The sequence below is a fragment of the Rhinoraja longicauda genome, chromosome 43, assembly GCF_053455715.1.
Source record: "Rhinoraja longicauda isolate Sanriku21f chromosome 43, sRhiLon1.1, whole genome shotgun sequence".
NCBI lineage: Eukaryota > Metazoa > Chordata > Chondrichthyes > Rajiformes > Arhynchobatidae > Rhinoraja > Rhinoraja longicauda.
Window position 1 is genome coordinate 9,580,785 of NC_135995.1, and position 26,504 is coordinate 9,607,288.

The 26,504-nt window shown below is 48.0% G+C and overlaps 1 protein-coding gene across 1 annotated transcript in view; it reads right to left on the reverse strand.

Annotated features, from left to right (window-relative positions):
* The window catches only part of LOC144612240 (zinc-binding protein A33-like), a 76,074-nt gene that overhangs the window by 30,375 nt on the left and 19,195 nt on the right, over positions 1–26,504 (reverse strand). Inside the window, exons 3-5 of the mRNA XM_078431798.1 lie at positions 20,343–20,576; positions 19,970–19,992; positions 19,764–19,882 (exon numbers count right to left, since the gene is read on the reverse strand). Coding sequence (XP_078287924.1) covers positions 19,764–19,882; positions 19,970–19,992; positions 20,343–20,576 — 376 coding nt within the window. The remainder of the gene's footprint in view (positions 1–19,763; positions 19,883–19,969; positions 19,993–20,342; positions 20,577–26,504) is intronic.

Here is a 26,504-nt window from a genome sequence, read left to right on the forward strand (position 1 = left end):
CACTGGTCCCACCCGCCCACACCGACCAACATGCCCCATCTACAGTATTTCGGAGGCCCCTTCGATAATTCCTGGACTAATAGAGACCCAGGCTTCAACCAAGGCCTGGTTTCCACACAAAGGACTAGTCAATCCCCAGGCTTGAACGCGGCCTAGTTTCAAGGCTCCCGAGGACTTAAAGACTAACCAAGGCCCAGGCTCTGAACTGGGTTTAGTTTTGAGGCTCCAAAGAACGTTAAACAAGGCCTAGGCTTGGACGCGGCCTATTTTCAAGGCTCCCAAGGACTTACAGTCTAACCAAGGCCCAGGCTCTGAACTGGGCCTAGGTTTGAGGCTCCAAAGAACTTTAAACAAAGCCTAGACTTGAACATGGCCTAGTTTCAAGGCTCCCGAGGACTTACGGACTAACCTAGGCCCAGGCTCTGAACCGGGCCTAGTTTTCCAGGCTCGACGGCGCCTAGGAACTCCGTGAAGGCCCAACCGCCAGGCGGCCTTGCTGGAGAATCACCAACAACAGATAAACAGACTGATCCTACAGCTTATTATTCGCTCCACTCGCGGGATGTGAAACGAAACCTTTAAATAAATTAATAACTCAACGAGAAATTGTTTCACTCAAACTAACCTTGTCGTACGCTGGTGGAATGTTGGCCTTCATAACGAGAGGAGTTGAGCTTAGGAGTAAAGCGGTCCTTCTGCAGTTGTACAGGGCCCTAGTGAGACCGCACCTGGAGTACTGTGTGCAGTTTTGGTCTCCTAGTTTGAGGAAGGATATTCTTGCTATTGAGGGCGTGCAGCGTAGGTTCACCAGGTTAATCCCCGGAATGGCGGGGACTGTCATACAGGGGCCACACAGTCTAAGAATAAAGGGGAGGCCGTTTAAAAACTGAGGTGAGAAGAAACTTTTTCACTCAGAGAGTTGTGAATTTGTGGAATTCTAAACATAGAAACATCGAAAGTAGGTGCTGGAGGAGGCCATTCGGCCCTTCCAGCCTGTACGCACCGCCATTCATTGTGATCGTGGCTGACCGTCCACAATCAGTAACCTGCGCCTGCCTTCTCCCCATATCCCTTGATTCCACTGGCCCCTAGAGCTCTATCTAACTCTCTCTTAAACCCACCCAGGTTTCCACAAATTCACAACTCTGGGTGGAAAAGTTTTTCCTCATCTCAGTTTTAATTCTCTGCCATTGCGGTTGCATCAATGGCACGTTGGCCTTCATAACGAGAGGAGTTGAGTATAGGAGCAAAGAGGTCCTTCTGCAGTTGTACAGGGACCTAGTGAGACCGCACCTGGAGTACTGTGTGCAGTTTTGGTCTCCACATTTGAGGAATGGACGTCCTTGCTGTTGGCCTCTTTGCTCCTATACTCAACTCCTCTTGTTATGAAGGCCAACATGCCATTGGCTTTCTTCACTGCCTGCTGTACCTGCACGCTTACTACTGTTTTTTGTTTTGGCGGGGGTGGGGGGGGAGGGGGATGAATGAAATGACTGATTTCTATAACTATTAATAGACTTCTGAACGAGTTCTGCATGTCCATGTGTGAGTAATGTTGTGTGGAACTGCAGGCCCGTCCACCTGGTGGTCAACACTCCCACCGTGTGGTGATCCGCTGCACTGCAGGGCCGGCCACTGTGATCAACACTCCCACCGTGTGTTGATCCGCTGCACTGCAGGCCCGGGCACTTTGTGCTCAACACTCCCACCGTGTGGTGATCCGCTGGGAGGGAGGGAGCCCGTAAAGAATGATGAGGCAGGGGCAGCCAGAAAGGAAACTTTAATGCCATTATCACAGAAACATTATCAACAATATCACCCCCGTATCCGAGCGAGAAACTACTTGCCCCCTCGCAATGAGGGTGGGGGGTGGGGGTAAGGGGGGGAGGGGTGGAGTGGGGTGAGGGGGTGAGCGGGGGAGGGGGATGAGGGGGGATTGGGGGGAGGAGGGGGGGTGGGGGAGGAGGGGGGATGGTGTGAGGAGGGGGGTGAGGGGAGAGGGGTGTGGGGGGGAGGGGGGGGTGGGAGTGAGGGGGAGGGGATTCAATCTTCCCCCCCACCTCTCCTTCAACACTAACACCTTTAAACCAATTGACCCCCAAATTACCGCTGCGGTATCGCCCCTCTCTCTGCACTGAAAACATCAACAGAGGATCTCGGGGTTCACTTATGAAGGGAGGACCCACACATTTTTACCCCCACCCTCCCCTCTATTCCCCCCACCGCACATTTTGCACAGTTGTTCTTTTACAAATCTGTAGTGATTGAGAGAGGGGGGAGAGAGAGGGGGAGAGAGAGGGGAGAGAGAGAGGGGGAGGGGAGGGAGAGGGGAGGGAGAGAGAGAGAGGGAGAGAGAGAGGAGAGAGAGAGAGGGGGAGGGAGAGGGGAAGAGAGGGGGGGAGAGAGAGGGAGGGGGAGAGAGAGGGGGGAGAGAGAGAAGGGGGGAGAGAGAGGGGGAGAGAGGGAGAGAGAGGGGGGAGGGAGAGGGAGAGGGAGAGGGGCGAGAGAGAGGGGGAGAGAGAGGGGGGGAGAGAGAGGGAGGGAGAAAGATGGAAGGGGAGGTGGGGCGGGTCTGTACGAGGGGAAGGGGAGCAGTCTTGCCCGGGGTAGAGATCAGTCCACAGCGAGGGGGAGAGAATCCCTGTACATGGGGAGCGAGAGAGAACGAGAGAGAGTTAACATTGACACACTCCCTCCCTCTGCACCGTCCCCTCCCACAATCCCCCAAACACACATACGCACAAACAAACAAACACACGTAGAAAAAAATCCAGTAGATTAGCCAAGCACGATTTCCCCTTCGTAAATCCACGCTGACTCGGAACGATCCTGTTACTGCGATCCAAACGCTCCGCAATTTCGTCTTTTATAATCCACTCCAGCATCTTCCCCACCACTGATGTGAGACTAACTGGTCTATAATTTCCCGTTTTCTCTCTCCCTCCTTTCTTAAAAAGTGGGATAACATTAGCTACCCTCCAATCCACAGGATCTATAGAACATTGGAAAATAATCACTAATGCGTCCACAATTTCTAGTGCCACCTCCTTCAGCACAATGGGATGCAGACCATCAGGCCCTGGGGATTTATCAGCCTTCAGTCCCATCAGTCTACCCAAAACTTTTTTCCTGCCTAATGTGGATTTCCTCCAGTTCCTCTGTCACTCTAGGATCTCTGGCCACTAGAACATCTGGGAGATTGCTTGTATCTTCCTTAGTGAAGACCCCACACCTTTCAGTCTGAAGATGCGTCCCGACCCGAAACGTCACCTATCCATGTTCTCCACAGATGCTGCCTGACCCGCTGAGTTACTCCAGCACTCTGTGAAACGTCACCTATCCATGTTCTCCACAGATGCTGCCTGACCCGCTGAGTTACTCCAGCTCTGTGTTTCTTTTTCCTTTTGTAAACCCAATATCCACGGATCCTCGTGTCTGCTGTTTGAAGAGATCTCTGTACCGTGACGCGGGGACGCGGAGAGAACTCAAACGCGGGTTATTTTTTTAAAGACTTTATTAAACATCAAGTTAAAGGTGAAGAGTTACAAACGTGAGCGGAGCCACAGCGGGTGATGTGCGCGCCAGCGGGTCGCAGACTGGAGCCCGCGATGTTGTAATGAGGTGTTGCATTTTGTGACGTGGAACAAGGGCAGGACCCACACGGTGAACGGTAGTCCTCTGGGGAGTGTTGTAGAGCAGAGGGATCTAGGAGTTCAGGGGCACGGTTCCTTGAAGGTCGAGTCGCAGGTGGATAAGGCGGTCAAAAAGGCTTTTGCCACATTGGCCTTCATCAGTCAGAGCATTGAGGACGGAAGTTGGGAGGTCATGTTGCAGTTTGGGGATTAAATGGGAGCCGTTCAGCGCCGACCTGTTGTCCACCGGGTTTCTGCCCCTGAGCCCCGCTCCTGGCGCCGGTCCCGGGACCCGACCCTTTTACCCGGAGAGGAACCGGAGCAGATTCTCAGCCACTTGTCTTTAGCCCAAGGCCCGAAGAAAGGATAAAGTTTCTCCGTGAATTTATTCCCAGTGAAGGTGTGGAGATGGGACTTGGTGGCCGCGTCGTAAAATGAAACCGTCCCGGACTCGTAACTGAGATAAACTCCCACCCTCCCGGGGACGGGACGGGCGGGGAGACGGGACGGAGGGGAGGTGAATGCAACAAACTCGTCAACCCACCCCCGCCAGATCCTCCAGACTCCAGTCTCCGGGGTCAGTGGGACCACTCCCTTCCTCTCCACAGACTCTGCGGCGACTCCCAGACTCCAGTCCTCACTCCCCGCCACCTCTACCTCCCAGTAATGTCTCCCCGATGTGAACCCCTCCGATCCCAGCACACACGCATTGTCTGTAAACCTCTTCCCGGTGTCAGGGAGACTCCTCCGGGTCTCGGTGCATCTCACCCTCTTCCGATCCTCAGACACCTCGAGCCGCGCATGCGCTGTTTCCACATCTAGGGTGACGGAGACTGGGGGGAGAAGCAGAGAATCAGAGAGTCCCCGGGGGGGGGGGGGGGGGGTCGGGGGGAGACTCGGGCAGCGCGGCCCCGGGACCGGGGGAGAGGCCGCTCGGCCTCGGGCAACAGGCGGGCGGACAACTGGAACCCTGCCCGGGGTTTCACCCACGACCACATCGGGGGGACAACAGACATCTCCCCCCCGGAGTTTTTAATCCCGGGATGGAGAGGGGAATTTCGTGAGGTGGGGGAGGGTGGACGGGGAGGACGGGTGCGGAGAGTGAGGAGGATTGCGAGATTGCGGTGGTGAAGGAGAAACGGAGGGGGAGGGGGGGGTACACACATATGGAGGCAGATCGGAGCAAGAGGATATTGAGGTTAGCGGTAATTTGAGGAGTTTATAGAGGAGGTAGAGGTGCGTGGTGGGGTCGTCATGATCACAGTGAAAGGGGGCAGACACGAGGGGCCAGATGACCTGCCCCTGTTTCTATGAGTGGGCGGTGAGAGAGAGAGGGAGGGGTGGCTTGGACCATGGAAGGAAGCAGAGGTTGAATGATCGGGTGTTGGACAGAATGGGTGGAGACTTGTGGTTGTGGGGTCGTTGAAAGAGAGCGGATTCACGGGTGGATTTGATGGGTGTGTACAACTAACACACTGATCTCATTGTGAACCAATATATGAACTTCACTGAGGGACTTGACAATGTTCCGCGTGTAAGGGCTGGTCCAGAAAGCGAAGGCAGGTGGGATCGAAGGCGAGCTGGTGAAATGGATCCACAAGTGGCTTGGTGGTTGGAGGTAGAAGGTAGCGTTAGAAGGATAATTTTTCTCCTTGGAGGTCTGTGGCTTGTGGTGTGCAGCAGAGATCGGTGCTGCAACCTTTGCTGTTTATGTTATATGATCATAGCTTGGATGAGAATGTGGGAGGTGTGATTAGTAAGTTTGGGGAGGAAGCAAAAAATGTGGATCGTGGGGAAGGTTGTCAAAGTCTGCAGCAGGATGCAGGGTAATTATCTAAACCTTATTCGCATGCAGGGATATCAAATCACGAGAGTGCAGGTTTATATTGAGAGCAAAGAATTTTAAAGTATATCTGAGATTTAGGTTTTACTGGACCAAGTGGACCCGCTGGGCCAAACCTCTTCTGCATTGGTACAGCACCCTCTCCTCCCCCAATCTCCGTCTCCTCCCCTCCCTCCCTCACTCCCCCTCCCTCCCTCACCCCCCCCCCCCCCCTACTCTCTCTCCCTCCCTCCCCCCTACCTCCCTAGGAGATAGATTTAAACTTTAAAATGTGGAATAACTTTAAAATTATAACACCGATTTCAATGAAACTTCTTCCAATAGCACCAAAGGGATGACGGTGAGCAAGGTGGGCTTAAAATCGTCATGCTATCATGTACCATTTTCGCTGTAGTTCATGAACAAACAAACAAACAAGAGGTATAGTACATAGATTTACACTGAGAGTGGGTGATATCTGGAACATGCTACAGAGGAGGTGGTGGAGTGAGATATCATCAATATATTGGAGGTACTTAAATAGGTGAGGTGCAGAAGAATGCCGATGGAATGTGGGCAAATCGATTCGTATAGCTGGGGAAAAGATGGTCATGGACACGATGGGCCGAAGGGCCAGAATCTGTAATGTACAACCACGGCTCTCAGCTACAAGAGCACTGAATGACTGAGTCTCCACAGCCACCGGTGCAGGGTCGTTCCCCAGCCTCTGCGTGCAGTAATGTCTCCTTATCTCTGTACTACATGGTGCAGCCCACATTCTGAGAGAGTGCCCGCTCTCCAGACACCTCTGACAGGGGAAGCATCCTCCCTGCATCCAGCCCACTGAGCCCTGTAAGAACTCTGTGTTTCACTGAGATCCCCTCTAATACACCCAAACACTCGAGTACACAGGCCTAGTCTACTCAATCTCACCCCACACAGCAAACACATTGTCCCAGGGACAAGTATTGTTAATCTTTGCTGCATTCCCTCTGTGTCAAGTCTGTCAATATATCGGTACACAGGAGGAAAGGACACAAGAAAACAGGAGCAGGATTAGGATCCACTCCTCAGGCTTGCCCCTCCATTCAATGTGATCATGGCTGATCTAAGCTGGCACCAATTCCTCTTCTGTGTGAGTTCCCCATCATCTTATATTTTCAATCTATCAAATATTTATTTGTAGCCAAGTTGCACATATCCAACAACTCAGCTTTTTACCACCACCCTGGGCACAACATGCCAGATATTCAATGCCCTCCGAGAGATGCAATTTCTACACACCACATGGGAGGCCGCTCAGGAAGGTTGGATCTCATGGAATCCGGGGTGAACTAGCGGATGGAACACAACATTACCGGAAGGTCGCAGACAGAGGATGTTGGTAGAGGGTTGTTTTTCAGACTGGAAACAGAGCCCACTGTTGTTCCTTATTTATGTGCACGATTGTGTGTGTATGTAGGTTGCAAGGTTAGTCAGTTTGCAGATGGAAGTAAAATTGGTGACATTGTGGAGAGTGAAGAATGTTACCTGAGAGTAAATGGGATCCCTGTGAACTGGGCCAATGGGCTCAGGAACGGCAGGTGGGATTTATTCATGTGAAGGTGAGGCGATGCACTTTGCTGAGACAAACCAGGGCAGGACATACACAGTAAACGGGGAGCTTTATAGAACGGAGAGATGTCGGGGTGCAGGTACACAGTGCCATGGAAGATGCAACGGTGACGGGCAGGGAGGTGAAGAATGCGTTTGTCGCTCATGCTTTCACAGGTCAGGATATTAAATACAGCGTTTGACACAATGAGGTTGTTTGTAAATTGGAGAGGGTGCAAAAGGGTTTACGCCAATTTCATCAGGTCTGAAGGGAGACGTTGGACAGGCAGGGACATTTGTCTTTGGAGCCCATCAGGGTGCTTTAAGAGTTGTGTATAAGACCTATATAAGGTGCACATATATGGTGAATAGCCACAGTATTTTAGCCAAGGTAGGAGAGTCTAAACCTAGAGTGCATCAGTTCAAGGTGAGAGTGGAAACAGTAAAAAGGAGCAGCTTTTACAGTCAATGCGTTGTGTAAGTACGGAACGAACTGACAGAGGAAATGGTGGAGGGAGGTACAATGACGAACATTTACAGACAGTTGGGTGGATACGTGGATCAGAAAGACCTGGAAGAATATGTGTCAGACTCAGGCAAGTGGGACAAGCTCGGTTGGGCAACTTGGTTGGCATGGTCATGTCGAGTCAAAGGGCCTGTTTCTGTGTGACACAACTCTCTGACTCTGTGATGCTTTTCTGCAGCTGTGTTTGGTGGTAGATCAAATCTTCAATTTCCCTTCAGTCCAAAATACCATTAATGTTTGCATCTACGCATTACTTAAAGATGTCAGAAACAAGAAGAATGGAAAAGGTATAAGCTTTACCTTGCTTGATGGCATCAGATGCTTCTGCCAATACCGTGTTGTACAAAAAAGGAGTTTCAAACTTTTCAATCAGCAAGTTACCATCTACCACCGACTGTGGTTTGGCTTCATCACCAACTCTGCAAATATTTAACAGCTGGTTATAAACTGATCGTTAGAAATATATTGGGCTGTTCAACAAAACCTTACAATGTTTCCGTCAAGAGCATGTCCTACCTTCGCTTGCGACCAGCTTCCTCCTGAAAGAAATAAAACACAAATCTCAATTGACTGAGATGGACCGTCCTCATTTTTACAACCCTCTGATAATTCCCATTTCCCACCTCCTATCGCCGCTGTCATGCAGACAGAAAGTGGATATTGCTGTGGAGACGTAGAACGATGGGGAAAAGCACAAGGAATGTTCATGAGAATGACGCCATAACTGAGAAGATGGAACTCAATGCAAAGATTGGGCAGGTCGTGGGATTTTATCAGGAGAAGATGTCAGGAATGATGAGAGAGTATTTAAGTGGGTGAGAATGAAATCATATCTCTAATCGATGGGAGAGCAAATATCAAAGCTGAAATGTAACGTGGTCTTCAACAAATACTGAAAGGAATGCAGTCATGAGAACATGGACCTCACTTGCTTTGGAGGGACTGAAGCCAACAGCAGAGATAAATTTAAGGGCGAGCGGGATAAACACGTGAGCACTCCTGGAATTCGGGGTATTGTTGCCGGGTGCGGTGAGTAGATGGGAGGGATGTTGAGTGGAACAGAAATCTTGACTGGATAGGATGGGCCGAATGGCCTGTCTATGATGTAGAATGGGATGCCATTCTATGGTGAACAAAGGTGGGTAAAACAAACCGAGCAAATCCCCCAAGGTGACCGCCCACTGCTGATGGGAACCGGATGTAGATGATCAATCTGCTGTGTGCGCCACGTTCTAGATTTCAATGTTAATCCCCACACTGTGGTCATGGCTGATGCAGCCCAGGACTGAACTCCTCCGCTTTGTCCCATCCCCTTTGATTTCAATTCCACAAATTTTCAAAAATGTATCTTTCTCTGGTATAAATACGTCCAACAGGTTAAACCTCTCAGAGTCTCTTGGTTGGAGAGTCCCAGAGATTTACTGCCCTCTGTCCATTCAGCGATCAGATATAGGATCACCCGTCGTAGTTCTAAACTCCACAAACACCTCTCTACATTCCAGCCAGGCAGTCCTGAGATCCCATAGATTATGCGGGAGGCCAATTAGTTTGGGAACAACTACAACTGGAACAGATGAAACATTAACCCAGTTCTGAATTACTGGTAAAGGCAGCATTTATTTCAGAAACATCCCCCACCATTTTGTGACTGTGCACTTTCACTTCGCCATACTGTAGTGTAACCCCTCACCTTCAGAAACACCACATTGTCCTTTTGATCCATCTGCTGCTGCAACTTAAAGAGTTCCTCCTGAATGGAATTTAAATTCTCTTCAATTTCTCGAAGATTTTTCTCCATTGCATTTAGAATCTTCTTCTCTTCCTCCCGGATATCTGCCAGTCCTCGCTGCTCTTTCTCAGTGAGAATCTGGTGCAGTTCAGCAAACTGGGATTTGATCTTAGACTGAAGGTTGTGTGACTGTTCCTGTGAAATGAAAGGTGAAGATCAATATTTCATCAATATCTCAAAGTGTGGAGTCATGCATTTTGGTGGTAGGAATAAAGGCATAGATCAATAGTAAGGAAAGCAAACTCTGTGCCAGCATTTATTCAAGAGGGCTTGTGTACAAAAGCAGGGATGTGATGTTGAGGCTCCATAAGGCGCTGGTAAGGCCGCATTTGTAATATTGTGAGCAATTTTAGGCACCATATCTGTGGGAAGATGTGCTGTCTCTGGAGAGGGTCCAGAGGAGGTTTACAAGAATGATCCCAGGAATGAGTGGGTTAACCTATGAGGAGCGTTTGTTAGCACTGGGCCAGTACTCGCTGGGGTTTCAGAGAACGAGGGGGACCTAATTAAAACATGCAGAATAGTGAAAGGCTTGGATAGAGTGGTTGTGGAGAGGATGTTTCCACTAGTGGGAGAATCCAGGACTCAAAGTCATAGCCTCAGAATTAAAGGACGCTAATTTAGGAAGATGAAGAGAAATTTATTTTGGTCAGAGGGTGGTGAATCTGTGGATTTTTTTTGCCACAGAAGGCTATGGATATTTTTTATGGCAAAGATAGATTCTTGATTAGTACAGGTTTCAGAGATTATGGTGAGAAGGCAGGAGAATGGGGTAAGGAGGGAGAGATAGGTCAGCCATTATTGAATGGCGGCGTAGATGCGATGGGCGAAATGGCCTCATTCTACTCCTATTCCTTATGACTTTAATTCCCTGCTGCCTATTCCTTTTCCCGTACCCATTAATTCTCATTCATCCGCCCACCACCCACCTCCGCAGGAATAATTTACAGTCACCGATTGACCTTTGAACCAGCATGTATTGGGCACCAAAGATACTAGAGGAGCAAGATAGACCACCCGACACGTAAAACCGTAGTTGGTCATGGGTAAATTTCAGCGCCATTTTAGTAAACAGATTCTGTGTGCCAGACTGGGCTGTGTTCACAACTCTCTGCGATTTGTTCGTATATAAAATGTTTGCAAACAATTATTTTTGTTCTTCTTCTTGGATAAGTTGATGGTTGACCCCTATGACTATTTCCTGACGAGTTGCTGCTTCATGATCTTTAAAATTTGGATGTTACTGATTGAATATCTGCACTAGAGATCCACTCTATCTGTATCAGGCCAATTGATCATATTTAATGAACTGTTCTTCTTTGCTTTCTCTGTTCATTTTATTTTCACCTCCACGAGCCGTATCTCTTTTTGCTTTATTTTAGAAAGTCATGGAAGCAGTGATTTGGCATTTGCCAACAATAGAACTCGACTGTATCCACAATATAATCGAAAAGACATTTAACTTTATAATTAGAGCCAAGAAAATTTGAATTGGTGAATTGATTAGTTAAAAATCCTTGACAGCCACTAAAATGACCAATGCTGCCTGATGTGGTACAGAGCACGAATCCAATTCAAATAGACACAGTGGTGGAGTAAATCACCGGGTCAGGCAGCATCTCTGGAGAAAAAGGATGGGTGATGTTTCATGTTGGGACCCTTCTTCAGACAAAGGAGGGAAGGTGAAGTGCTGGTATAAATCAGGACATGATCATTTCATTGGTTAGCTGATATGCAAAACAGTGCAACCCTGTATATCTTGCACATAAAATGATGTAAAACTTACCATGAATGACAGAAATAAAAGGTGTTATCCTTGTTTTATGAAATTCATTTTTGAATGATGTAAAATTGAAGGGGGTGCAATATACTGCTAACCCACAAATGTATCGTTATGAGATACTCACATTTAAAAAATCCATTAATCACAACAAAACCTAGAAGGTGCCTATGTTATTTGACCAACTTATCGGTTAAATTTAAATATGATTTTTTTACAGGTTGTAGGATTGTGGGTATCGTGTCAATGCCTGTAACTCATTTTTCACAAAACTGAGGGTTAGCACTATATTGCACCGACCCCCTCAATTATATGTTAAATTCAAAACTAAACTATGGTGGTAATGTACATTATTCATGTCTAAAGCTAGCACTTCTGTATAAGTGTAGGTATGTATGCATTACATTTTATTACACTAATGTAGAATGAAAATAATGGAAAAATGGAGATAAGACTTTTCTTTGCCTTCCATCACAGTGAGAGTGTGCCTGGAGCAATCACTGTGATGGCTGTTTGTGTTAAAATTGTAATTGTGTGTCTTGTGTTCTTTATTGTCCACTGCCGGACCCTGACGTGAGAGGACGCTGGCGCTATTTGTTCGCCGCTTCTCCGTCAGGACAATTCGTTTGTTTGTTTTTATGTCTTGACTGTTTTTGTAAAGCGTCTTTGAGCATTTGGAAAAGCGCGATAAAAAATAAATGTTTATTATTATTATTATAAATATCTTAATATGTGTTCATAATTATTTTATTCATAATATTAGGATTTCTGGAAATAAGTTTGATGTCACTGATTGCGAATGTGTACGGGAAGGCCCTAATGAAATGTATGTGAGAGAACAGTGATCATGATAGAGAGAACCATACGCTGAGAAGTGTGTGAATGACTGATTTTATATTTGTATATATATTTGTATATATTGGGTACAGAGAAAAAGAGAGAGAGAGAGAGATTGAAAGTAAAAAGGTTGCTAAACAAATAATTAGAGGAAATCACTAGAAAGTAACTAGACATATATCTATGTATATATATATACCATAAAGGTTGAATCCTTTATGGTTTATGTACATCATTTGAAAAATAAGATGAAAAGAGAAATAGAGCGTTGCTTTAAATCAAAGTTGCTTCTGATCCACGAGAAGGAACTTTGAGATCTATTTATCTCCATCTTGCCTCTCACACACAAACAAACAAACACACATTCATATCTATACATATATATATATATATATATAAGTTAAATTTGTGCTGAGTGTGTGTTTGAGCAATACAGGGGAAACTGCACAAAGGAGGGGGCTGGGGAGGAAGGATGGGAGGGACATGGGCAGAAACAGTAAGAAAATAAAACCAGAGAAATTTAGCAGGGGGAAAACATTTAAAAATAAAAATAACAATAAAATGTGGGTTGATAGATGAGATATTGTCTGCACTTTGATGGGATCATCACACATACTGTTCCCCCACAACACTGATTACACAGCGAGAGGTGGGTTTTGCTTACTAAAATGATGTTACATACTACACTTCAGTGGACGCAATTTCGACGGAGAGGTTCATTTTGCTCCTCTAGTATCTTTGTTGGGGACGTGGAAGAAATCCGCCGCGGTCACAGGGAGAAGGCGTGAACCACACGGGCAGCGCCCGAGGTCAGGATCGAACCCGCTCACCAGAACTGGGAGACAGCAGCACTACTTGTGTCACTGCGCTGCCCTGTTATTACACGCGTCACAGGGATCAAACCTGCACAAGATCAGGAAATCGAAACTTAAAAGCCTCACCAGAACTCCAGTAATCTTCTCTTTCTGTTGCTGCTCCATTTGCTGGATCTCTGATTTATATTTTGTGAGAGACTGGATGGAAGATTTCACCTGATCCTGGAATTGTGTTTGGGAATCAGAAAATTAAATGGTTGAACAGTAAAAATGGAATTAAACAATGATGCGATTAAAATCGGTTTGCTTTTACCTTGTGGTTTTCAACAGCTTCTTTAACCGGCATGAAGCTGTGAGACTTGTGTTCCCGCCCAGCTGCACAAATCACACAGATCAGCTTCTTATCAGTTTCACAAAACAGCTTCAGTTCTTCCTGATGTTCCTCGCAGTGAGGTTTACTTTCCTTCTCTGGAATTATTTCCCGATTCAGGCTCAGTGTTCGAGCTTTCTCAGCCAGTCTAACTAAGGCCCGATTCACCCTGAGGGCGCGGTCTGTAAACTCCTCTCTACATTCCGGGCAGGAGTTTCTCCCCTCCTTGTCCCAACTCTGTGTGATACAGGAGCGGCAGAAGTTGTGCCCGCACTCCAGTATAACCGGATCGGTGAAGAATTCCAGGCAGATGGGACAAACTGCCTCCTCGGTTAAACTCTCGACCTGGTCTTTCGCAGCCATTGTAACTCCGCCACTTCCTGGTTCAAAACGCGTTCCCTTTGGCGCAGCTGCTGAACCCTTGCAGTATCGGGGCACGGCTCAGGGGAGGCGGAGCTCAGCCCTGACCAGCAAGTGGATGTTATATGCAATAAGCTGCCTGTAAATTTCATTCCCTTAAACTAAATACATCAGTGTTTCCCATCGTGAATTGTTCATTATATTAGGCTGCACATTGATATTATATCCACAACAAACACTGTTATTTCATTTAACAGTCTCATGTGCAAACTTGAATTCAACTCAATGAGCCAAATATATTCTATTGTCACATGAACCAAGGGACAGTGAAATGCTTTGCTTTTGCTTGCAATCCGGTAAAATACAGACATCCCCCAGGCAGTGCAGAGAGAGTCGCCACGTTTCTGGGGCCGACAAAGTTGCGGGATGTTTATGGAACTGTCTATATTTCCCCGCAGCGGTGAACCAGGTCCCGCCGCATGAGGCAGCAGGCGCCCCCGCGCCGCCCCCCCTTCCCTCTCGGCTCTGATTTTTGCACAGTGGGGTAAATTTCAAGGGTCATGTTTTATCACACAGGGTGGTGGGTGCCTGGAACGTGCTGCTGGAGTGGTGGCATTGCATAGTCTGATCTGGGCTGAAGGGACTGATCTAGTTCTTTGTGGCCATCAACTAAACCGACAGGTTCATTATAGCTCCCATTCCCAGCTCCTCCCCCACAACCATTAGGTTCTTGGACCGACCTGCAGTGCCCGCGTTTGGCCCATATCCCTCCAAACCTGCCCTATCCATGTATCTGTCCAACTACTTCGTAAACGTTGTGATAATCTCTGCCCAACTACCTCCTGCAGCAGCTCGTTCCATATACCCACCACCCATATTGTGTTACCCCTCAGGTTCCTATAAAATCTTTCCACTCTCACCTTCAACTTATGTCCTCTGGTTCTCGATTCCTCTACTCTTGGCAAGAGACTGTACATCTTCCCGATCTGTTCCTCTCGTGGTTTTTTAGTCCTCTCTGAGGTCATCCCTCATCCTCCTGCGCACCAAGGTAGAGAGTTCCAGCCTGCTCAACCTCTCCTGATAGCTCGGGCCCTTGAGTCCTGGCAACATCCTCGTAAAACCTCTTTCCCTCTGATTATGCGCACTCATTATTGCAATAACAGGACGTTGCATTGTCGATAAACCGCCGTTCATCACAGATGGGGATGTTTAGAATTGCACAACGCTCAGGTTTGTTGACTTCCCATCAGCGTCTGAAGCAATTGAAGCCTGATTGGGGCAGGCACTCTACCAACACGCGCAGTGGAGGACAAGCCCATGTCAGCATCAAACACGCTGAAGTGGAAATGGCGAAGGGCATCAGGCTCCTTGGCGTAAATATCATCAACGATCTATGGCGGATCAACCACACTAAAGACACAGCCAAGACGCCGCACCGACACCTGTACTTCATCAGTGGACTGAGGCAATTCGGCATGTCGCCAAACATGTGGTCAGGACAAGACAGTCTGAGCTATAGGCAGAGATTGAGTAGGTTGGGACTCTATTCCTTGGAGTGCAGGAGGATGAAGGGTAACCTTATAGAGCTGTATAAGGTCATGAGTGGAATAGATTGGGTGAACAGAGTCTCTTGCCCGGAGTAGGTGATTCGAGGACCAGACAACTTAGGTTTAAGGTGAAGGGGAAAAGATTTAATAAGAACCTGAGCGGTAACTTTTTGGCACAATGAGTGGTGGATTTGTGGAACAAACTGCCAGAGGATGTGGTTGAGGCAGGGACTATCCCATCATTTAAGGAGCAGTTAGACAGGTACATGGATGGGCCAGGTTTGGAGGGATATGGACCAAAAGCTGGGACTAGTGTAGCTGGAACATGTTGGCTGCTGTCTCACTCTTTCATTCTATTACTCTGGCGACCCTCCAAGATTCACCATAAAATGCGCACTGTCTGTTTGCGTCACAGCTTGGTTTGGGAAGAGAGCGCAAGAAATTTCAGAGAATTGTGGATGAAGCCCAGACCAGACTCCATCTGCACTTATTTCTGTCTCGGAGAAGCAGACAACATAATCAAATACGTCCCACCCCGACCATTCCCTTTTCTCTCTGCTCTTGTTGGGCAGAAGGTACAGAACCTTGGAAGGGCGCACTGCCAGTCTCAGGGGCAGCCTCCTCCCCTCTGTTATCGGGCTTCTGAACGGTCTTTCCATCAGCTGGTCATTTGGTGTTGAAGGGTCTGTTCTTGTGCTGCACTGATCTGTGTCTTGTTTTCTCTGTTGCGTGGTAGTTGGAGGTTATTTTTCTGACGAGAGAGAAGTTTACAGTGGACCTTACTTTACTTTAGACACACAGCATGGAAACAGGCCCATCGATCACCAATTCACTCCTTTTCTAGAGAGATGCTGTCAGACCCGTTGAATTCCTGCAGCTTTTTGTGTCTGTCATCAATTCACACTTATTCTCTGTTGTCCCATTTTCCCACCTACTCCCCACACACTTGGGGCTTTTACAGAAGGCCAATAAACATACAAACCGGCATGTCCTTTGATTGTGGGAGGAAACCAGAACACCCGCAGGGAATCCACGAGGCCACAAGGAGAACGTGCAAACTTAGAACAGTCAGCAGCTGAGGTCAGGATCGAACCCGGGTCCCTGGCCTTGAGGCAGCGGCTCTTCCCGCTGCTCCATAGTACCTCAGAAATATTAAGCCTTCTCTTTCCAAATACCCCATACTGCCGCCAAGGCTTTCTGTTTTTTCTCTTGGCAGTTTATGGGCAGACTCACATTCCAATCGACCATTGAACTGGAAAAACTAAAATAAAAACACAGATGCTGAAAATCCCAAATGAAGACGTACTGTAAGATGCAAGAAATACTCAGAAGGTTGCTTAGCGTTTGTAGAGAAAGAAACGGAATTAATGACTCAGGTTGAACACCATTGGTCATCAGTATTTGCTTTGGAATGTAAGGTCTGTTTCACCTTGCTGTTGCTGCCTGACCTGCTGAGTATTTGGGGCACTTTTTGCTTCTATTGCTCATTTTAAAGCCTCAACGTTTTAAGCCATGCATTTGGTTTGGGCTTCGGGTGTGGTAACAGGTGACAAAAGTCACTTATTAAACCAGATTCCCGCTGTTTCTGCAATTGTCAAAGTGAATTCTCAAAGTTACAGCTGGTCTGTGGTCGCACCGCGTGGCCTTCCTCCCATCTAGTGGCAGAACCAAGATGTGCAAACAGTCCTGTTCCCGATTAACAGAACACGGTTTGGTGCAGAGATACAGCACGGAAACAGGCCTTTCGGCCCCCCGAAGATAGACACAAAAAGCTGGAGTAGGTCAGCGGGTCAGGCAGCATCTCTGGTGAACAGGATTCGGAGACGTTTCGGGTCGAGACCCTTCTTCTGATTGGGAAAGTGAAACGAGATATATCGACAGTGGTACAAAGATTGTCAACAAATGAAAGATAGATACGTGAACAAATAATGATGATAAAAGAAGCAGGCCATTGTTGGCTGTGAGCTCGGTGAAAACGAGTTACAGGCAATGAAACTCACCAGGACGACAGTGAAACTAGTACAACGACCAGGGTGGGGGAGGGACTGAATCCACGACCACCATCGATCACCCGTTCACACCAGTTCTATGTTATCCCACTTTCTCATCCACTCTCTATACACCAGGGGCTACTTCACAGGGGCCAACTAACCTACAAACCCGCACGTCTTTGGGATGTGGGAGAAAAGCGGAGCAACTAGAGGAAACAGAGATTAGCTTGGCATTGTACTGTTCCACGTTCTATGTGGGCCGAAGAGACTGTTCTAGTTCTACATGGCCATCAACACCGAGAGACCCATTGTATCTCCCACTCCCAACATTCAGCTTTATTCTTCTCCCTTCCAGTAATTTCCGATTTCATTCCGCTCTCCTATTTACACCTCCCGAGTCAGACCTTTCCCGCCCTTTTCCGAACAACATCAACACCAATTCATTCACTCTGATATAACAGACTGCAGCTCTTGGAAATCCTCCTTCAGACCAAACAAGTGTCCCGACCCTGAAGCGTGATCTGTCCATTTCCATCCACAGATGCTGCCTGGCCCGCTGAGTTCCTCCAGCGCTTTGTTGATTTTTCCCCCGCACCCCCATTATACTTCCGCAGATTTCTTGTATCTACCATTTCCAATATTCACTTTGCCTTCTCTCACTTCAGGGAATTTCCGATGTCATTCCCCCCTCCTGCCCCCCCCCCCCCCATCCATATTCGCCTTTACGCTGCTGTTGAAGTCCACACCAACCCCGCTGGTGCCGCGTTGTGACTCAGGGCGAGTTTAGGACCCGCCGCCCGCGGCTGCTGCTGAACCCGCGGAGCCCGCGGGAAGGGAGATTGTTTCAATCTTTATATTTTCACAAAAGTGTTTCTGTTCCGATGACGGACGAGGTTAACGCGTTGAAATGAACGGATCGACAGCTCTGATTCCACTTGCTCTTTATTTCTCTCTTCCCACATTTACATTCCCCCTGGTTTTATTTCCGCGCTCACTGGGGTTTTTTACGACGCGGAATTTGGGGATTAAATGGGAGCCGTTCAGCGCAGACCTGTTGTCCACCGGGTTTCTGCCCCACAGCCCCTGAGCCCCGTTCCTGACGCCGGTCCCGGGACCCGACACTTTTACACACCCGGAGCGGAACCGGAGCAGATTCTCAGCCACTGGTCTACATCCCCAGTCCAGAAGAAAGGATAAAGTTTCTCCGTGAATTTATTCCCAGTGAAGGTGTGGAGATGGGACTTGGTGGCCGCGTCGTAAAATGAAACTGTCCCGGACTCGTAACTGAGATAAACTCCCACCCTCCCGGGGATGGGACGGGCGGGGAGAGGGGACGGAGGGGAGGTGAGTGCTTCAAACCTGTCACCCACCCGCCAGATGCTCCAGACTCCAGTCTCCGGGGTCAGTATGTCGTCTCCCTTCCTCTCCACAGACTCTGCGGCGACTCCCCGCCACCTCCACCTCCCAGTAATGTCTCCCCGATGTGAACCCCTCCGATCCCAGCACACACGCATTGTCTGTAAACCTCTTCCCGGTGTCAGGGAGACTCCTCCGGGTCTCGGTGCATCTCACCCTCTTCCGATCCTCAGACACCTCGAGCCGCGCATGCGCTGTTTCCACATCCAGGGTGACGGAGACTGGGGGGAGAAGCAGAGAATCAGAGAGTCCCCGGGGGTCGGGGGGAGACTCGGGCAGCGCGGCCCCGGGACCGGGGGAGAGGCCGCTCGGCCTCAGGCACAGGCGGGCGGACAACTGGAACCCTGCCCGGGGTTTCACCCACGACCACATCGGGGGGACAACAGACATCTCCCCCCCCGGAGTTTTTAATCCAGGGATGGAGAGGGGAATTTCGTGAGGTGGGGGAGGGTGGACGGGTGCGGAGAGTGAGGAGGATTGGGAGATTGCGGTGGTGAAGGAGAAACGAAGGGAGGGGGGGGAGGCTACTCACATATGGAGGCAGATCGGAGCAAGAGGATATTGAGGTTAGCGGTAATTTGAGGTTGTTAAAGAGGAGGTAGAGGTGCGTGGTGGGGTCGTCATGATCACAGTGAAAGGGGGCGGACACGAGGGGCCAGATGACCTGCCCCCTGTTTCTATGAGTGGAGGGTGAGGGAGAGGGAGGGGTGGCTTGGACCATGGAAGGAAGCAGAGGTTGAATGATCGGGTGTTGGACAGAATGGGTGGAGACTTGTGGTTGTGGGGTCGATGAAAGAGAGCGGATTCACGGGTGGATTTGATGGGTGTGTACAAATAACACACTGATCTCATTGTAAACCAATATATGAACTTTACTGCGGGACTTGACAATGTTCCGCATGTAAGGCTGGTCCAGAAAGCGAAGGCAGGTGGGACCCAAGACGAGTTGGTAAAATGGATCCATAATTGGCTTGGTGGTTGGAGGTGGAAGGTAGCGGTAGAAGGATGATTCTTCTGCCTGGAGGTCTGTTACTGGTGGTGTGTATCACAGATCGGTGCTGCAACCTTTGCTGTTTATTTCATATTTTCCTGGCTTGGATGTGAATGTAGGAGGTGTGTATAGTACGTTTGTGGAGAATGGGAAATGTTATGGGTTGCGAGGATGTCTGTCAAAGTTTGCAACATGATCTCGGCTGGATCATCAAAACATTTTCATGCGTGGATATCAATTCTGGAGAACGCAGTTTTCTTCAGACAAAGAGGTGTTAAGAGGTATCAGTTTTACCTCGCTTGATGATATCAGATGTTTCTCTCAATGCCATGTTGTAGAAAAAGGTGCGATCAAACGTTTCAATCGGCAAAGCGTCATCTACCACCAACATTGGTTTGGCTTCATCACTAAACCTGCAAATATTTAACAGCTGGTTATAAACTGAGCATTTGAGCTGTTTTTTTTAAACGTACATTGTTTCAGTCAAAAGCATGTCCTACCTCGTCTTGCGACCAGCTACCTCCTGAAATAAATAAAACACAAATGTCAATAAACTGAGATGGATCGTCATGATCCCATCAGCGGGTATTTCGCCAAATTGCTACAAAAATCCCAAATGCAGTAAAGAGAACGTGGAATTCACAGGATGGCCTGAAGTCAATATTGCAGATACATTTAAGTTGAAGTGGGATGAATACATGAGGATTCCTGGAATTTGGGGCATTGTTGTCGGATGTGGTGAGTAGTTGGAACAGACGGAACATTGACCCAGTTCTGAACTACTGGTAAATGCGGCGTTTATTTCAGAAGTTTAACCCACCATTTTTCGGAATGTACACTTTCACTTCGCCAAACTGTAGTGTAACCCCTCACCTTCAGAAATATCACGCCGTCCTTGTGATCTATCTGTTCCTGTAACTTTGAGAGCTCCTCCTGAATGGACTTTAAATTCTCTTGAATCTCTTGAAGATTTTTCTCCATTGTTTTTACAATCTTCTTCTCTTCCTCCTGAATCTCTCCCAGTAAGTAGTGCTCTTTCTCAGTGAGAATCTGGTGCAGTTCAGCAAACTGGGATGTGATCTGTGACTGAAGGTTGTGTGACTCTTCCTGTTAGATGAAAGTTCAAAATCAATATATTGTGTTCCCTCATGACATGGAATGTGACATTTGGCTAGTCAGTGTCGGGTCCTGCAGTGCAGACCAACATGTCCATGCTGGGCTCTGTACGTATCTACACTAATTCCATTTACAATAGACAATAGACAATAGGTGCAGGAGTAGGCCATTCAGCCCTTCGAGCCAGCACCGCCATTCAATGCGATCATGGCTGATCACTCTCGATCAGTACCCTGTTCCTGCCTTCTCCCCATACCCCCTCACTCCGCTATCCTTAAGAGCTCTATCCAGCTCTCTCTTGAAAGCATCCAACGAACTGGCCTCCACTGCCTTCTGAGGCAGAGAATTCCACACCTTCACCACTCTCTGACTGAAAACGTTCTTCCTCATCTCCGTTCTAAATGGCCTACCCCTTATTATTAAACTGTGGCCCCTTGTTCTGGACTCCCCCAACATTGGGAACATGTTTCCTGCCTCTAATGTGTCCAATCCCCTAATTATCTTATATGTTTCAATAAGATCCCCCCTCATCCTTCTAAATTCCAGTGTATACAAGCCTAATTGCTCCAGCCTTTCAACATACGACAGTCCCGCCATTCCGGGAATTAACCTAGTGAACCTACGCTGCACGCCCTCAATAGCAAGATTATCCTTCCTCAAATTTGGAGACCAAAACTGCACACAGTACTCCAGGTGCGGTCTCACCAGGGCCCGGTACAACTGTAGAAGGACCTCTTTGCTCCTATACTCAACTCCTCTTGTTATGAAGGCCAACATTGCATTGGTTTTCTTCACTGCCTGCTGTACCTGCATGCTTCCTTTCAGTGACTGATGCACCCAGATCTCGTTGAACATCCCCTCTTCCTAACTTGACACCATTCAGATAATAATCTGCCTTTCTATTCTTACTTCCAAAGCGAATAACCTCACACTTATCTACATTAAACTGCATCTGCCATGTATCCGCCCACTCACACAACCTGTCCAAGTCACCCTGCAGCCTTATTGCATCTTCCTCACAATTCACACTATCCCCCAGCCTAGTAGCATCTGCAAATTTGCTAATGGTACTTTTAATCCCTTTTTACATCTATTTAATCCATTGCTTTCATTACCTTGGCAATTCAAGAGCTCGGCTTAATATGACTGAAATAGCTGGTGAAAGTAATGTACAAGCACATCATTCCCATTTCCCCAGTACAATTCCCTGCAACCTGTTCCATTTCATGTGTCCATTAACCCTCATTGGACAGATCCACGTCACCAGGACTAGCAGACAGCAGCACCACTTTTAATGACAGACTTCACAGATTCATGCAGCAAGGGGTGTTAGATACCGACCAAGAAGTCCTATCTGCTCGATTTCCACCAGTCTTTGCCCCAGATAGTTCTAAAACTTTTTTCTCCAGGAATTTGTTCAAAGACGTTTAAACTGTTGTTATGGTACCTGACTCAACTACCTTCTCTGGCAGCTCATTCCGTATACCCACTACCAAAGTTGCTCTTAATGTTCGTATTAAATCTGTTCCCTCTCACCTTAAACCCATGCCCTCGCACTCCCGACGCCCTACTCAGGGTAACGGACTGAGTATTCACCCGAACATTTCGTTTCATGATATTATACACGTGCAATAGATCATTATTCAGACTCCTGCGCTCCATTTGGTAAAGTCCTTCCCTGTACAACCTCTCCCAATAGCTCGGGCCCTCGACCACTGAGCTCTACACAGGTGCCCATTTATTACACACAACAGAGGGATTAAATCTACACAAAAACCTTAAATCAATAAGACAAAGCCTCACCTGAACTCCAGAAATGCTCTCTTCCTGTCGCTGCTCCATGTACTCGATGTCTGATTTCTTTTCTGTGAGAGATTCGAAAGATGATTCCACCTGATCCTGGGGTTGGGTTTCAGATCAGAGAATAAACATGTCAGACAATAAAGAATAGATTACACACTGATGTCATCAAAACCCGATTTGCTTTTACCTTGTAGATTTCAACAGCTTCATCTACCGGCATGAAGCTGTGAGACTTGTGTTCCCGCCCAGCTGCACAAATCACACAGATCAGCTTCTTGTCTGTTTCACAAAACAGCTTCAGTTCTTCCTGATGTTCCTCGCAGTGAAGTTTACTTTCCTTCTCTGTCCGATTCAGGCTCAGTGTTCGAGCTTTCTCAGCCAGTCTAACGAAGGCCCGATTCACCCTGAGGGCGCGGTCTGTAAACTCCTCTCTACATTCCGGGCAGGAGTTTCTCTCCTCCCTGTCCCAACTCTGTGTGATACAGGAGCGGCAGAAGTTGTGCCCGCACTCCAGTGCCACCGGATCGGTGAAGAATTCCAGGCAGATGGGACAAACTAACTCCTCCGTTAAACTCTCGACCTGGCCTTTCGCAGCCATTGTAACTCCGCCACTTCCTGGTTCAAATTCTTTGGCGCAGCTGCTGAATCCTTGCAGTATCGGGGCACGGCTGAGGGGAGGCGGAGCTCAGCCCCGTCAATCACAGCCCTGACCAGTAAGTGGATGCTATTTGATACAAGCTGCCTGTAAATTTCATCCCCTTAAACTAAATACATCAGTGTTTCCCATCGTGAATTGTTCATTATATTAGGCTGCACAATGATATTATATCCACAGCAAACACTGTTATTTCATTTAACAGTCTCATGTGCAAACTTGAATTCAACTCAATGAGCCAATTATACTCTATCGTCACATGAACCAAGGGACAGTGAAATGATTTGCTTTTGCTTGCAATCCGGTAAATACAGACCTCCCCCAGGCAGTGCAGAGAGAGTCGCCACGATTCTGGGGCCGACAAAGTTGCGGGATGTTTATGGAACTGTCTATATTTCCCCGCAGCGGTGAACCAGGTCCCGCCGGACGAGGCACCAGGCGCCCCCGCGCCGCCCCCCCCTTCCCTCTCGGCTCTGATTTTTGCACAGTGGGGGCAAATTTCAAGGGTCATGTTTTATCACACAGGGTGGTGGGTGCCTGGAACGTGCTGCTGGAGCGGTTGGTATTGCATAGTCTGATCTGGGCTGAAGGGACTGATCTAGTTCTTTGTGGCCATCAACTAAACCGACAGGTTCATTACAGCTCCCATTCCCAGCTCCTCCCCCACAACCATTAGGTTCTTGGACCGACCTGCAGTGCCCGCGTTTGGCCCATATCCCTGCAAACCTGCCCTATCCATGTATTTGTCCAACTACTTGGTAAACGTTGTGATAGTCTCTGCCCAACTACCTCCTGCAGCAGCTCGTCCCATATACCCGCCACCCATATTGTGTTACCCCTCAGGTTCCTATTAAATCATTCCACCCTCACCTTAAACTTGTGTCCTCTGGTTCTCGATTCCTCTACTCTTGGCAAGAGACTGTACATCTTCCCGATCTGTTCCTCTCGTGTTTTTTTAGTCCTCTCTAAGGTCATCCCTCATCCTCCTGCGCACCAAGGTAGAGAGTTCCAGCCTGCTCAACCTCTCCTGATAGCTCGGGCCTTTGAGTCCTGGCAACATCCTCGTAAAACCTCTTTCCCTCTGATTATGCGCACTCATTATTGCAATAACAGGACGTTGCATTGTCGATAAACCGCCGTTCATCACAGATGGGGATGTTTAGAATTGCACAACGCTCAGGTTTGTTGACGTCCCATCAGCGTCTGAAGCAATTGAAGCCTGATTGGGGCAGGCACTCTACCAACACGCGCAGTGGAGGACAAGCCCATGTCAGCATCAAACACGCTGAAGTGGAAATGGCGAAGGGCATCAGGCTCCTTGGCGTAAATATCATCAACGATCTATGGCGGACCAACCACACTGCAGACACAGCAAAGACGCCGCACCGACACCTGTACTTCATCAGTGGACTGAGGCAATTCGGCATGTCGCCAAACATGTGGTCAGGACAAGACAGGCAGATCTATAGGCAGAGATTGAGTAGGTTGTGACTCTATTCCTTGGAGTGCAGGAGGATGAACGGTAACCTTATAGAGCTGTATATGGTCATGAGAGGAATAGATTGGGTGAACAGAGTCTCTTGCCCAGAGTAGGTGATTCGAGGACCAGACGACTTAGGTTTAAGGTGAAGGGGAAAAGATTTAATAAGAACCTGAACGGTAACTTTTTGGCACAATGAGTGGTGGATTTGTGGAACAAACTGCCAGAGGATGTGGTTGAGGCAGGGACTATCCCATCATTTAAGGAGCAGTTAGACAGGTACATGGATGTGCCAGGTTTGGAGGGATATGGACCAAAAGCTGGGACTAGTGTAGATGGAACATGTTGGCCGCTGTCTCACTCTATCATTCTATTACTCTGGCAAACCTCCAAGATTCACCATAAAATGCGCACTGTCTGTTTGCGTCACAGCTTGGTTTGGGAAAAGAGCGCGAGAAATTTCAGAGAATTGTGGATGAGGCCCTGACCAGACTCCATCTGCACTTATTTCTGTCTCGGAGAAGCAGACAACATAATCAAATACGTCCCACCCCGGCCATTCCCTTTTCTCCCTGCTCTTGTTGGGCAGAAGGTACAGAACCTTGGGAGGGCGCACTGCCAGTCTCAGGGGCAGCCTCCTCCCCTCTGTTATCGGGCTTCTGAACGGTCTTTCCATCAGCTGGTCATTAGGTGTTGAAGGGTCTGTTCTTGTGCTTCACTGATCTGTGTCTTGTTTTCTCTGTTGCGTGGTATTTGGAGGTTATTTTTCTGACGAGAGAGAAGTTTACAGTGGACCTTACTTTACTTTAGACATACAGCATGGAAACAGGCCCATCGATCACCAATTCACTCCTTTTCTAGAGAGATGCTGTCAGACCCGTTGAATTCCTGCAGCTTTTTGTGTCTGTCATCAATTCACACTTATTCTCTGTTGTCCCATTTTCCCACCTACTCCCCACACACTTGGGGCTTTTACAGAAGGTCAATAAACATACAAACCGGCATGTCCTTTGATTGTGGGAGGAAACCAGAACACCCGGAGGATATCCACGAGGCCACAAGGAGAACGTGCAAACTTAGAACAGTCAGCAGCTGAGGTCAGGATCGAACCCGGGTCCCTGGCCTTGAGGCAGCGGCTCTTCCCGCTGCTCCACAGTACCTCAGAAATATTAAGCCTTCTCTTTCCAAATACCCCATACTGCCGCCAAGGCTTTCTGTTTTTTCTCTTGGCAGTTTATGGGCAGATTCACATTCCAATCGCCCATTGAACTGGAAAAACTAAAATAAAAACCCAGATGCTGAAAATCCAAAATGAAGATGTACAGTAAGATGCAAGAAATACTCAGAAGGTTGGTTAGCGTTTGTAGAGAAAGAAACGGAATTAATGACTCAGGTTGAACACCATTGGTCATCAGTATTTGCTTTGGAATGTAAGGTCTGTTTCACCTTGCTGTTGCTGCCTGACCTGCTGAGTATTTGGGGCACTTTTTGCTTCTATTGCTCATTTTAAAGCCTCAACGTTTTAAGCCATGCATTTGGTTTGGGCTTCGGGTGGGGTAACAGGTGACAAAAGTCACTTATTAAACCAGATTCCCGCTGTTTCTGCAATTGTCAAAGTGAATTCTCAAAGTTACAGCTGGTCTGTGGTCGCACCGCGTGGCGTTGCTGCCATCTAGTGGCAGAACCAAGATGTGCAAACAGTCCTGTTCCCGATTAACAGAACACGGTTTGGTGCAGAGATACAGCACGGAAACAGGCCTTTCGGCCCCCCGAAGATAGACACAAAAAGCTGGAGTAGGTCAGCGGGTCAGGCAGCATCTCTGGTGAACAGGATTCGGAGACGTTTCGGGTCGAGACCCTTCTTCTGATTGGGAAAGTGAAACGAGATATATCGACAGTGGTACAAAGATTGTCAACAAATGAAAGATATGTGAACAAATAATGATGATAAAAGAAGCAGGCCATTGTTGGCTGTGAGCTC